The 14517-nt window shown below is 36.0% G+C and overlaps 1 protein-coding gene across 1 annotated transcript in view; it reads right to left on the bottom strand.

Moving 5' to 3' along the window:
• Positions 1 to 505: 505 nt before the first annotated feature.
• The window catches only part of LOC107566230 (membrane protein FAM159A-like), a 17930-nt gene continuing 3918 nt past the window's right edge, over positions 506 to 14517 (bottom strand). Inside the window, exons 2-3 of the mRNA XM_016251617.1 lie at positions 13166 to 13302; positions 506 to 711 (exon numbers count right to left, since the gene is read on the bottom strand). Of these exons, the coding sequence (XP_016107103.1) occupies positions 539 to 711; positions 13166 to 13302 (310 nt within the window). The 3' untranslated portion in view covers positions 506 to 538. The remainder of the gene's footprint in view (positions 712 to 13165; positions 13303 to 14517) is intronic.

The following is a 14517-nucleotide window of genomic DNA, read 5'->3' as shown; positions in this document are numbered from 1 at the left end:
CAAGGACACACTGAATGCATGTATGTCCTTCAGTATTTTCAGTGTGTCCTTGTAGACTTGCCAGCAAGTTTTGCTACACATAAAAATAGCATGCAATAGGGGTTGCACCGACTAATCGACTTCAATGCTCTGCCTTGACACTTTAAGCTTGACGTCGAAGGGCGCAATAGGATAAGAAATCTTTGAAGGACTTCCACATTTACGCTCTGTTTCCAAACAGTTCAAATGACAAATAAATGCATACTCTGAAAGTGCTCCACAAGACGTGTGATTATATTACTGGATGCTTGAAATTGAATGGGAGAATGCACGTTTTAAACACCTTATTGTACAGGTAAGTTAATCGCCGTTCTAATCTAATGCGCTGATGCACTGTAACGCACACACATTGGCTACAGACAGTAGCTCGTACCTCACGTGCACAGAGTCATTCAGCGCGGAAATGTATTGTCAACACTGTTCTGTGATTTCTCAATAAAATAGCTTAGAATTGTTACGCGGGTAACGTTGTTCATGTCGTATTTGCGGTTCCAGGGCTTTATGAAGGTCCTTCGACGTTGATGGTGGTGACTGTAGCCATGAAGCAGCGCTGGAACAGGCGTTCTGGGTCAGGTGGCTGGTTGTCACAGTCCAGTTTGCCCCGCAGGAAATGTTTGCGGAAACCCTGCGGTCCCGATGCGCTGCTCGGCTGACTCGGACTGGGCCCAGATCCTGAGAAACACATGACAGGAAACATTGGACATTTTTCTGAAGAGTTTTCTGCTGCTTGCTTGTGCAAAATTCGCTACAAGTCTACAAGGACACACTGAATGCATGTATGTCCTTTAGTATTTTCAGTGTGTCCTTGTAGACTCCTTGCCAGCAAGTTTTGCTACACATAAAAATAGCATGCAATAGGGGTTGCACCGACTAATCGACTTCAATGCTCTGCCTTGACACTTTAAGCTTGACGTCGAAGGGCGCAATAGGATAAGAAATCTTTGAAGGACTTCCACATTTACGCTCTGTTTCCAAACAGTTCAAATGACAAATAAATGCATACTCTGAAAGCGCTCCACAAGACGTGTGATTATATTACTGGATGCTTGAAATTGAATGGGAGAATGCACGTTTTAAACACCTTATTGTACAGGTAAGTTAATCGCCGTTCTAATCTAATGCGCTGATGCACTGTAACGCACACACATTGGCTACAGACAGTAGCTCGTACCTCACGTGCACAGAGTCATTCAGCGCGGAAATGTATTGTCAACACTGTTCTGTGATTTCTCAATAAAATAGCTTAGAAACTGAAAAGTTCAAGCATATATTTCTTAATAACTAAATTCCACAGCTTCACTACTAGTAGAGAGACGCTGCCAGGTAGAATTAATTCACACACGCAATCACTCTCACTAATGCATTCACATGAATGTAATCTTAACTGTGCTGTGCTTTATCTGTATCTGATTTAGAATTAGCAGAAATCTGTGAGAAATATAACGACCCAAAGACAAAAGAACTGATAAAAAAGCTGTTATAGGAGCAATAGCCATGTGGGCAGCACTGTGTCATATGCCATAGCTGTGCACAAGGTGTTTATCACAGCTCCAGACTTATTTGTTCATTAATGACATCATCAGCGACTAGTCGACTTCGACTCGACTTTCATCACATAAAAGTCGACTTCAAAAAATCAGAAGTCGTTCAACCCCTAGAGTGCTACGTGGGTATCTGTTAATACCTCCTGGTGATAAGGGATATTCAATTCAAGTCAATTCAATTCAATTTGATTTCGGCATTATTTATAAACCCTTTATTAATATTAGCTTTTATTTTATATTTTACGTTTTTATTTTAATTGTACATTTTTAATAATTACATGATGTGCTTTCATCATTTTTATAATTTTTTTGTTTATCTTTAATATTTCTATTTAGGTTTTTATTTATTTTTAGTTTAATTTTAGCAATTTTATACTATTTTTTTACATTTCAGTTAGTTGTCAAGGCAAAATGTCAAATTTTGTGTCCGTTTTTAATATTCTATTATAGTATTTATATTATTATAAGTTATATATGTAATATATAATATTATAAGTATTTATTAATGTCTTCATTACGTTTTTATTTTTAGTTTAAGGTTCATAATTACATTTTGTGTTTTGGTCCTTTTGAGTAGTATTATAGCATTTAATATTTAAAATTAGCTTTTATTTTTAGTTTACATCTTAATTTTATTTTCAATAATTATGGCATGCGTAGTTTTTTATTAGTTTTTGCCAAGACAAAATTTCTAAATTTTGTTTCATATTTTTAATACTCTTACAGTATTTATATTATTATTTTTACTTTTATATTTTCAGTTTTCATTTCTAATTCTAATTTAAAGGGCTAGTTCACCAAAAATTGAAAATTAGCCCATGTTTTACTCACCCTCAAAGCATCCTAGGTGTATATGACTTTCTTCTTTCAGACGAATCCAATCGGAGATATATTAAAAAATTTCCTTGCTCTTCCAAGCGTTAGAATGGGAGTAGGTGGGTAGTTTTGTTCAACAGTCCAAAAGTAGTCAAATAAAGTGCGTGCATCCATAATAAAATGTGCCTCACATGGCTCCTGGGGGTGAATAAAGGTCTCCTGTAGCGAATCCATGCGTTTTTGTAAGATAAATATCCATACTTAAAATGTTATTAATACTTTTTTCTCACTTCTGCTGACTGTCATACGTGCAAGTCGTTCCGGCGGATGACGTAGGATGTACACGTGAGAAGTGATGAATGCGGAAGAGCAAAACAAAACGCCGGTCAAGGATAATTTTCAATATAACTCCGATTTGATTTGTCTGAAAGAAGAAAGTCATATACACCTAGGATGCTTTGAAGGTGAGTAAAACATGGGCTAATTTTCATTTTTGGGTGAACTAACCCTTTAAGTTTTAATAATTACGTGCTTTTGTAATTTTAAATACTATTATAATATCTATTCATATGTTGAATTCACTGTTTAGTTTTCATTTTAATTTGAGTTTTTAAAATAGTATAATAGTATTTTAATAATTACATTGCGTAATTTTTATTCTATTTAGCATTATTTTTATTTTAGTTTTAGTCTTTTTTTTTTTTTTACTTATTATAACTAATTAGTACTAATTAGTACTTATAAATGTATTAACCTCCTGGGGTCGAGGGTGGCGGTGGCACCACTTGCAATTTTAAGCTCTCTTTGAAGTATTGTGCTTAAATGGACAAATTCACACAAAAATGATGTCAAAATGCCCGTCTTGGTGAGTATCCTAGCAGACATAGCAGGCTGATCGTACAGTATCAAAAAAGCATAAAAGCAAATGCCCTAGCATAAAAAAGGAGACACGTATAAGATGCGACCAATTGTAAATGCATCTGTTTGTTCAGGCCACATACACAAGTTTTACTCCTCCCAAAACGCAACTACATCAGCATACAATCGCTGAAGACAACACTAGATTGGAGATAAATATCACACAACATTTTTTTAAAAGGTACATATTTGTATCTAAATGGTACATTTTAGTACCTAAATGGAGCAATTTATTACCTTTTAAAAGGGTACCACCAGCTTTTATCTTTTTTTAAGAGAGTTACTGATGAAATGAATGTAATTCTTCTAAACAAACTTGAATGAAATGTGCTGTGTAGATGAGGTGAAGGGGTCATTCTCTAAATGAAAAAACCCATCTATTAACCTTGACACCATATTTCATGTAATAAAATGCAAGAATCGCATCATCTCCTTAAATGTGAAACTCAAGTTTTTGTGGAAGAAAAAAAAGGTCAGAGAATGGCAGAGAGATGAAAAGATAAAGGAAAAGAAAAACAACGTCTACAATAGCTTTACACATTGATTTCTAGATCTCCTGTGAATCTATTTCATGCTGAAAACAAAAAACTTAATGGGTCACTATAAAATAACAAAAATTGATGTCTCCGGTCTTTTTGCAGAGTTTGAGAAGAAGAAAACATGATACGAGGCCACAGTAAGAGGTGCACTACAGACAAAATGATATCAATTATTTGTGTCACAGACAGAACGGGGTGGGAATGACAATGATAAATTGAGGTGTGGGACGGCAGACCGTCCTCATCCTCTCATCCTCCAGCTGAATGAGGGATTGTTTTGCGGTGGGTGTTTTAAAAGTTCATTTGTAAAGGGTTGAGGTGTAGGTTTTGGATTTTTTATGTTCTGTGTGTCCAAAACATATCCAAAAAAAGAAATTTGACCTGGAAGGGTGGAAAATTCAGGAGAAATGGCAAGAAAGGTATTTGATCAATGAGGTCAACGCCCACTATTTAATCACAACCCATGGCTGTGGTAAAAGTGGGCGTTAAACGACACTATTAGATGCACTGGATGGCTTAGGATGGAAAAAGTAAATGAGCGAGGAGTGTGTGATATTTATCGTCTACTATAACATTGTAATTGCTGTTTTAATGATGTGCGAGCTTGCAAAACAAACAAACAAACAAACAAAAACATGTCTTAAGAGTCTTCGCTGTGGGACGAAGGATGTTAGAATGCTGTTATAAGATATGAAGGCAAAAAAATGCCCTGTAAGAGTTCTTGTTTTTAGATGTATGTCATGATATAGTTAAGTAATATCACACAAGCAAGAGTGTTGTTTTCCCGAATATCAGCGCGACTGCAAATGAATTGATTTTATACAACAGCTCAACAAACAAGACATTAGTATTAAGTTAGTTACATGTTAGTCACAATGTTGTCTGTTTTTGCTCTGTTTCGCCAACAAAAGCAGTTTTTAACAAAGCCGGAGCAGAACATTTGAGTGTTTTGTTAGTGAATAGATCTGTGTTTCTGAACAAATCAAATGAGTCAATGATTCAATGGCCATTCATAAAGATAGTCACTAGCTTCATCTCTAAATGAATCACCTGAATCACTCTAAACCAGCCCTTAATCTAAAGTTTATGTGTAGATATAGGATTACTAACATTTTATATGGTTTCTTATTGGTGGTCTAAGTCAAAATAAAGTCAATAAAGTCATCATAATGTCACTGCAATGCAAGTTTGGGTTGAGGTTAGGATTTCTAAACTTACATGGTTTCTTATTGGTTTAGGTCAAAATAAATTCAATAAAGTCTCTACAAAGCAAGTTTTTATTGTCCACCTGGCAAAAATGGCCTTCAAAACAAACAAGTCTGATCACTAATTTTTGCCTTAGCAATCAATGTAGGCACTTTCACTTACACAGATAAACGGGTCAAATATATTGATCCCTTTGTGATTCAGCACAAGGGAAAAGTCTTTTTGTTTTGCCACATCTCTCTAATTTATGTGAACTTCAATGTCAGCTTAATTGGGTAAACCAACTCTTTGCAATTCCCAATATTTGAGACACATCACATCTGACCCAAAAGATTAGACATTATCTTTTTTAAGTAGCCTATTATATTCAGTAGGCTATTCGTCTTATTTCTCTATTTGCGTCAAAAGAGATGCGTCTTGGTTATTAGCAAGCAGTTGTTGCATGAACAAAAGACACACATAGAGACATGCACACTTAGGAACTGCAAGCAGTACACTGATGATTTCTTTACAAAACGTGCTCAACGGTAGGTGAGGTACATTTGAAACACACTGTGAATATGATTGTTTGGGATCCAAAACTTTTGCTTCCCTTTGTCTACTTTGTCACAGTTTGCCAACTGCAGGTTATACATCTCTGGATCTATAAAGCTACTTTTAGCTGTAAAGGTCATGCCAACAAGCTATTTACAAAGCCATTAGAAAGTGCTTGCTGTCATCAAAGTACAAACATTAACAAATACATTTTGCCAACTAATTTCAAAATTTGCTGGTATGGTCAAGATGCAACCAACATTGAGATGTTCAGCAACAAACAGTGAAGATACACTGGTTGGCATTAGTGGTGTATACTATACATTGTATCATTTAGATCTTTTGCATTATTTTCATGACAGTTAAGCACATTTTCCAGATGTATTTTTTCCTTTTTTTGTGTTTTTGCATGTTATTTTTTTTTAGGCATATACCATTTTTATATAGTCATCACTTAATTTGAACAAAGTAGCAAAACGTTCTCAAGCATGTGTTGATGGCAGACAAAGATGACCCGGTGGTAGACCTGAATCCACAGCTCGGCCCACACCAAGTTAACAGGAGAAATTATGACCCTTCAGTGCATTTAAATGTGTGGCAATCTTATTTTTGTTCAGCTCTGCTGTTTTTTAATGTGCTATATACATACATTTTCCTTCCTTACTCAGGATCTTAAGAAAACATTACTGCTCAAAACAAAGAGCTGAATGTCATCTAAACATCTCATTAAACCTCTCCGTCTCCAAATCGTTTAATTTTCACTCTCAAATCTCAACCCTTTTGCCAATGACGTATTATAGTGCATATTGTTTATAAACCTGCATTAAGTGCATGGATTCTGAGCTCTTTATCTTAGTGTGAGGACAAGATAGGTCACATTTAAAGGGATAGTTCACCCAAAAATGAAAATGTGATGTTTACCTGCTTACCCCCAGGGCATCCAAGATGTAGGTGATTTTGTTTCTTCAGTAGAACACAAATGATGATTTTTAAGTCCAACCGTTGGAGTCCATCAGTCTTATAATGGATGGCAATGGTAACAAAGCCTATGTGTGTAAAAAAAACATGCACAGACAAATCCAAATTAAACCCTGCAGCTCCTGATGGCGCGTACACATTGCACGCACCGGAAGTCGTGCGCGCGCACAAAGACAGTTGGACATAGTGCTGTATTAGAGGTAAAAAAATACATAAATACTGTTCGGTTTCTCGCACAAACCGATCGTTTCGTGTCTTAGGACATCAATGTGTCATCACGAGCCACAGGGTTTAATTTGGATTTGTCTGTGCATGTTTATTTTTACTCTCATAGCCTTTGTTCCCATTGCCATGCATTATAAGACTGATGGACTCCAACGGTTGGACTTAAAAATCATCAAATGTGTTCTACTGAAGAAACAAAGTCACCTACATCTTGGATGCCCTGGGGGTAAGCAGATAAACATAAAATTTAATTTTTTGGGTGAACTATCCCTTTAACCTCACGATCAAAAGAAAGAAATATGCATTATGAACATGAAGCCTGGTTTTTGGACCATTAAGATTTTTTTTTCTGCATTGTGATTTTCATGACATGACATATAAGGTCCTTGAAAGCACTTAAGCAGCAATTGGAGCAAATATATAAAAACGTAATTATCCAGAACTAAAATGGTCATCTATTTAATGATCTGGTATGATTCATTTAGGAATTCACAGCGCTTCACTTTTTCTACATTTAGTTATGTTACAGCCTTATTCCAAAATTGATTAAATTCATTATTTTCCTCAAAATTCTACAAACAATGCTCCCACAATGACAACGTGAAAGAAGTTAGTTTGAAATCTTTGCAAATTTATTAAAAATAAAAAACGGGGGAAAAAATTGATGAAAAAAATTAATACACATGTACATAAGTATTCACAGCCTTTGCTCAATACTTTGTTGAAGCAGCTTTGGCACCAATTACAGCCTCAAATTTTTTGGGTATGATGCGACAAGCTTTGATCATCATTATTTGGCAGTTATCTGCCATTCTTCTCCTCTCCTCTTCACTTTTCAAGCTCTGTCAGGTTTGATGGGGGCAGACACACATTTTCTCAACAAATTAAATCGCGTTTGGTCTCGTACTGTATCGCGTACCTTGTCAGTGCCTTGTCAGTATTGAATGTATTTATATATATATATATATATGTATGCACATGTACTGTATATGTATATGTGTGTGTGGTTGTACATACACATATGTAGTTGTTTTTTGGTGTTTGGCTTAGTGTTATGTTAGAATCATTATTATACTCATACCTTTTGCTCTTTTAATATTTTGAATTGTTTTTAGCTTTATTTTTTTGTTTTCATTTAAATGTTTTGTTTTGAAAGTTTTGCATTTGTCATTTTTATTTAATTTATTTTATTTTCTTAAATATGTATATATATAGTATTTATAGAATTTTAGCTTTTAGTTTTAATTACTTTTTCTTATTTGTAAGTCGCTTTGGATAAAAGTGTCTGCTAAATGACTAAAAGTAAAGTAAAAGTAAATGATTGGGTTCAATCCCAGGCTGTGGCTGGGCCACTCAAGGACATTCACAGAGTTGTCTATAAGCCACTCTTGCTGTGTGCTTAGGGTCACTGTCCTGTTAGAAGGTGAACCTTCTGTCCAGTCTGAGGTTCTGAATGCTCTGAACTAGGTTTTCATTAAGGCTATCTCAATATTTTGGGGCATTGAGCTTTTCTTCTACTCTGACGAGTTCCTCAGTCCCTGCTGCTGAAAAACAGCCCCACAGCACGAGGCTGCTACCAGCACACTTTACTTTTGGGATGTTACTCTGCAGGTGATGAGCAGAGCAGGTTTCCTTCAAACATGATGCTTAGAATTGAGGTTCATCAGACCAGAGAATCTTGTTTCTCAGAGTCTGAGGGCCTTTTAGGTGCTTTTTTGCAAATTCCAAGTGTGTTTTCATGCGTCTTCACTGAGGAGAGGATTGAGTTTGGCCACACCGGCATAAAGCCCAGATCGGTGGAGTGTTGCAGTGATGTTTGTCCTCCCATCTGCATATATGATCATGGAGCTCAACTAGAGTGACCATCAGGTTATTGGTCACCAATCTAGACAAAGCCCTTCTCCATCAATTGCTCAGTTTGGCCAGGAGGCAAGCTCTAGGAAGAGTCCTGGTTGTTTCAAACTTCTTCCATGAAGGGTAACAGAAACTACATGCTTCTGTGAACCTTCAATGCTGCAGAAATTTTTCTGTACCCTTCCCCAGATCTGTGCCTCGATACAATCCTGTCTCGGCGGTCTACAGACAACTCCCTGGACTTCATGGCTTGGTTTGTGCTCTGACATGCACTGTTAACCGTGGGACCTTATATAGTATGTGCAGGTATAAATTCAACTGAATTTACCACAGATGGACTCCACTCAATTTGTAGAAACATCTCAAGGATGATCAGTGGAAACAGGATGCACCTGAGCTCAATTTTGAGTGTCGTGGCAATACTTATGCTGAGTTCACACTGCACGATTTTCAAAGACGTCACATCACTGTTGGTTTCACACTGAACGACTATCTGGGGTAGCATTCAGTTGTTGCTGTGTTCACACTGAACGACTATCTGGGGCAGCATTCAGTTGTTGCTGTGTTCACACTGAACGACTATCTGGGGCAGCATTCAGTTGTTGCTGTGTTCACACTGAACGACTATCTGGGGCAGCATTCAGTTGTTGCTGTGTTCACACTGAACGACTATCTGGGGCAGCATTCAGTTGTTGCTGTGTTCACACTGAACGACTATCTGGGGCAGCATTCAGTTGTTGCTGTGTTCACACTGCACAGCGTGATTGTGAATCGCTGACAGCTCCAGATATTTTAGCATGCCAAATATTTCACGGGCGTCGGCGATTCTCTCAGATCGCGTCTTTGATAATTCACACTGCGTGATTGTCACTTGTGTGAACGAGCACCGATTTGCCTCCGATTTCAGGCATTCGTAGGCAATTTCGCAAAACCTGTCGGCAAGTGAAAAATCGGGCTAAAATCGTGCATAGATAACTCTGCATTATGTACATGTGATTTTTTTTTTTTAAATACATTTGCAAAGATTTCAAACAAACGTCTTTCACGTTGTCATTATGGGGGTATTATTTGAAGAATTTTGAGGAAAATAATGAATTTAATCCATTCTGGAATAAGGCTGTAACATAACTAAATGTGGAAAAAGTTAAGCGCTGTGAATACTTTCCAGATGCACTGTAATCTAAGCTTATGCAGTTCAGTTTTTGAGCAAACACTGACAACATTATCCACAAATAATGTTGTTTTATAAATAAGCAATTTTTCATAGGCCAGTCATTTTTTTGACCAGAAACACCACAAGGTGGGGAAAAAAATCCTCAGAAAGTACAAAAGTGAAATGTATGTATTCTAATTAATGTATTTAAATTTCTTTTTTTTATTTCCTTCCTTTGCTCCAGGTCAAAATGACCAGAACACAACATGAGGGTTAATTGTCACGAATATAAATGTCACAATGCAAAAACAAAAAATAAAACAAAAATAACAACAACTAATCATTTTTATGCAAAATATGATTAAACTTTTCATTCGATTTTGGGTGAAATATGACCTGGACAAGTACAGTATCAGTGCATGCTACTGCAATCAATTAATCAATACATATATAAAGACAGAGAGAGAGAGTATATAAATTCTGCATATTACTCAAACTTGCATCATTACAAAAATATTTTTATTAGCAATGGTTTGGTTAATTGTTTTAGTCTAGTTTATATTGTACTTTCATTCCACGCAACTACGAATGATTTGGGTGCACAGGGCAGAAGATTTCTTAATGTTAAAATCCAAACATAGTAACTTCCCCCTTCTCTGAAACAACTTTTCCTTGCTGCTGATGCAACAGGTGAAGAAATGCATTGCAAATTCATTGCAAGTCTCATGGGGTTTATAAATCAAAGTAAAGGGTTGTTAATTCACATGTCTGAAAACCCCTCCAGCCGACCACATGAGTATTTAAAGTTCGATCTGGTACATAGACCTTTTCACTGTACTTACATCAAGTCATCCATTCACCTGACAGAGAAACCTGGCTCACTGACAGACAACAGCCTGTTAAAGATCTATAAAACCACCATTACTAATGCTTATCTGCCATTTGTCTGGTTATTGTTGCTATATCTTTAATAAAACGGCTCTAACATTGAACCAAGATGCAGCACATCCTACATGAGCCGTCAAGCCTTGAATCATATCAATAGCTTTGCTTTAAACTTTTTATGATTTGTGTCTGATGTATTAAAGGATCCTTAGATCCCCACATGCAAATTGTGTGTGTTGTGTTTTAAATGTTCATGTTTTTAATTCATTTATAATCATGATTTATTATTTGATTATTTTTGATCATCTATCATTATATCATTTAAGTATTTTATTTGTTTATTCATTTATTATGTTATTATAGTTTATATTTCTGATTTATTTTTCCTTGCTTATGCATTTTCATTGTAGTTCAATCTCATGCTTGTGGGGTTTCATGAACTGTTTTGTCTGTATGAATAAGAGATAGATAAGAGGGAATGTTTATGGAAACCCAAGGTTTATGGGATGATGTTGTGAATCAGTTTGATATATCATTACTTGCTGAATTTCTGTGCATCAGACGAAGTTTGAACATTGAGACATACACAACTAAGATTGTTTAATAAACTCTGTTACTTTTTATCATCATCACTTCGTCTCCTGCTTCTGCTCTTCTCTGGCTTTCCTCAGTCAACTTCTTGACTGACAGAAGACTATTAAACATTGTTTTTGAGTATTTTTGGATACCAGACAAGACCTGCTGTTAACAGGGTTTGGGTATCGATCTGCTGACTAGTTGTTCTGTTACCGGACAAACTGAGATTTTCTGACAGGATCTGGCGTCCGGGGCTGGATCCTAATCATTATCTGGCGTGGAGACCCGATCAGTATGAAAACATTTCTCACACAAAACACGCTATGGAACTGTCATGTCACCAGATAAGCTTCAATATGTTTCTTTATGCAGCTCAAACCTTGTAAAAGCATTTCTAGAACATTTGCCATATATGAAAATATATATTGTCCTTCAGATCCAACACAAAAAGAGCTCAGGACTTTTGCTCTTTGTGCATCTTTAAGGCCACTGATGTGGACACCGGCCTGTTTGGTTTATTTCTTGACCCAATGAACCACATCTGAGCCTTATCTTTGCAGTGTTTATGAAGGTAAAATTAAGACTTTACGAGCTTTTCTAAGACCAAGTAAAGATGAAGTGAGTTTATGATTAAAACAAGAACAAATATCTGCCAGTGGGGTCAGAACATTCAACTTAATTTAAAGGAAAAAACAAGCTTTTTTTAATGCCCCACTGACAGATATGTGTTCATGTTTTAAACAAAAATTCATACTTTTTCTCTGAAAACAAGACTTCATATCTTCATCTTCCATATCAAGTTAATTATATCTTGTTTTAAGGATGTTTGGAGATTTAAACTGGAAAATAAAACTAAAATACAGAGGAAATATTCATTTTTTCCCTGTTTATGATTCTTGTAATTAGGACTTTCGGTTCTGATTTTAGACTTTTAAAAGCCTGAACTTGTGGAAGGGCAAAATAAGACATTTTTTAAAATGTCTTTGGGTAGCAAATTGGTGGTTTTTGTGATAAAGAATTGAAAAGAATCCATCTTAATTTTGCAGAAATGAATCACTGTTGATGACACAATCATCATTCTTTGTCTCTGTAGAATCTGCATTCAACAAACTCAATTTCTCTTGCAATGCATCCAAAACAGAAGAATGTAAATGCATTCTATGTTTTCTGAAGTGCAACTGAAGGGTCAACGACAACTTGAATAAGAAAGTGTTCCACGCGTTCCAATTTTGGCAGCTTTTTTCTTGAGTTGTTACCTAGCTACTGCTAGCACTCAGGGTGGCACTAACACTGATGATGCAACTGTACTATACAGTAGTTCAGAAAACCAGGGGAAAAGAGCTTGCTTCATGAATGCTAACAACAGGCATAAGTTGAACTTTTACAGATCGCTAGTATAACTAATTCTGATTGCTCAGTTATGGCATTCTAGGGAACATCATTTTGCATTATGACATAATAGAATAATTTCTCAAACCTTTCATGTCTATTTATCTATTTATTTGCAGAGTAGATGCACAAACAGCAGGATTAATCCTTACATATTAACCCATTTATTTATTTTATTTCTGTTAATTGCATGTGACAGATGGATGTGTCTGGCTGTATTTTCCATGACTGTGCTGATTCATTTATGCAACTGAATATAATTGATTCATTCACAACACAATAAAAAACAATAAATAGTCTGACAGAATTAATCTGTTAATAAGAAGAAGCAGTTGATGCATAAAGATTAATTCCACTGAGATTAATACTGCTACTAAAAGACTGTAAATGTCACTTGCCACATCAAATAGGCTGTAGCATGAGATTGAAGTCGTAATTGTCTCAAGGACTTTCCTCTCAAGAGGTTTTCACATATAGAAATTGTTCTTTTGATAAAGGTGTTTTCATACCTGGTGCTCGTAAAGGCAGTCCGTTGTCCAGCCCTCGAGGTTTAGTGGCGATGAACAGGTAGCAAAGCACACAAACGGTGATGATGAAGGCTAACAGCACCACAGCAGCAATAGACAAACCAACCAGGGCTCCCAAACTGAAGAACAGAGACAGAAAAAGAGATAGATTAAACATTAAGATTAAACAGCTGCAAAGAAAACAACGTTTTATGAAAACAATTATACAAAGGCATTAGTACATTAGTAATTCTAAGACTGTAAAGTTGAATGTAAACATTCATGTTCAAAATTATTCAACTCCCAAAAGTCAAAATTGGTGCAGAGTCTTTTATTGTTTAAAACCTCCAATAAACACTGCTTGGGGTGCTTAGAAGCTTCTGTATAGCTTCGGTCACTATAGCTTCTCTATAGCTTTTGTGAGAGCTCTGTTGACTTGTCATATTTGCTACTCCAATTCAGCACATGCATGGGCTAATTGCATGTATGTGTAACATCTCAAGCTAATTACGTTTTCTAATAGAGTTTCTAAAGGTTTTAACACCATTTTGTTCCCCATCATACAAGAAAGTGACTAAAACAGCAATGTTGAATCGGGGTTGAAAATTATGACATAGCTGTATTATTAAAAATCTTATAACTCAAAAATATTATATTATATATTGACATTATCACATTTAATATGTCAGTAAAGTTTTAAAGATGCAACTTCTATAAAGTCATGAATCTTCATAAAAGCTTGCATTTGTCAAGTACTGCAGTCTCTGGGGGTTGCATAATTTTGATTGCAACTGTGTGTATATATATATATATATATATATATATATATATATACAGAGGTGTAACTTAGTAGTAATGACGGGCCCCAGTGCAGGCTATGAAGCACATACAAACACACAGCGCTCGTGTCTATAAGGGAACCCATATAAGCGAATTTGTGCCTAACCTACTTAATTTAGACCAATTAAAATCAGTATCTTATCTGTTTCTTATATTAAATTGAACAGTTCTCTTTGTGTGCGTCTCTCTCTGACACACACGCACACACACGGCAACCGCATTCCTCTCGTGGGGAAGTCGTGGCCTAATGGTTAGAGAGTCGGACTCATAACCCAAAGTTTGTGGGTTCGAGTCTCGTTCCGGCAGGGATTGTAGGTGGGGGGAGGCCACATGTCACTTCACTTCACTTCACTAAAAGTAAGAAACATCTCCATTCGATTAGAAATTCGTAGGTCTGTGTTAAAGGGGTGGTTCACTGGTTTTTGTCTAGACTTGATTGTGTTTATGGGGTGCAGTCTAACGTGTTAATGCTTCGTTTTTAAAAAAACGCATTATTTTTCACATAATTTACCTTT

The sequence above is a fragment of the Sinocyclocheilus grahami genome, unplaced genomic scaffold, assembly GCF_001515645.1.
Source record: "Sinocyclocheilus grahami isolate Dianchi unplaced genomic scaffold, SAMN03320097.WGS_v1.1 scaffold1061.1, whole genome shotgun sequence".
Taxonomy (NCBI): domain Eukaryota; kingdom Metazoa; phylum Chordata; class Actinopteri; order Cypriniformes; family Cyprinidae; genus Sinocyclocheilus; species Sinocyclocheilus grahami.
This window is presented reverse-complemented; position numbering and strand designations above follow the sequence as displayed.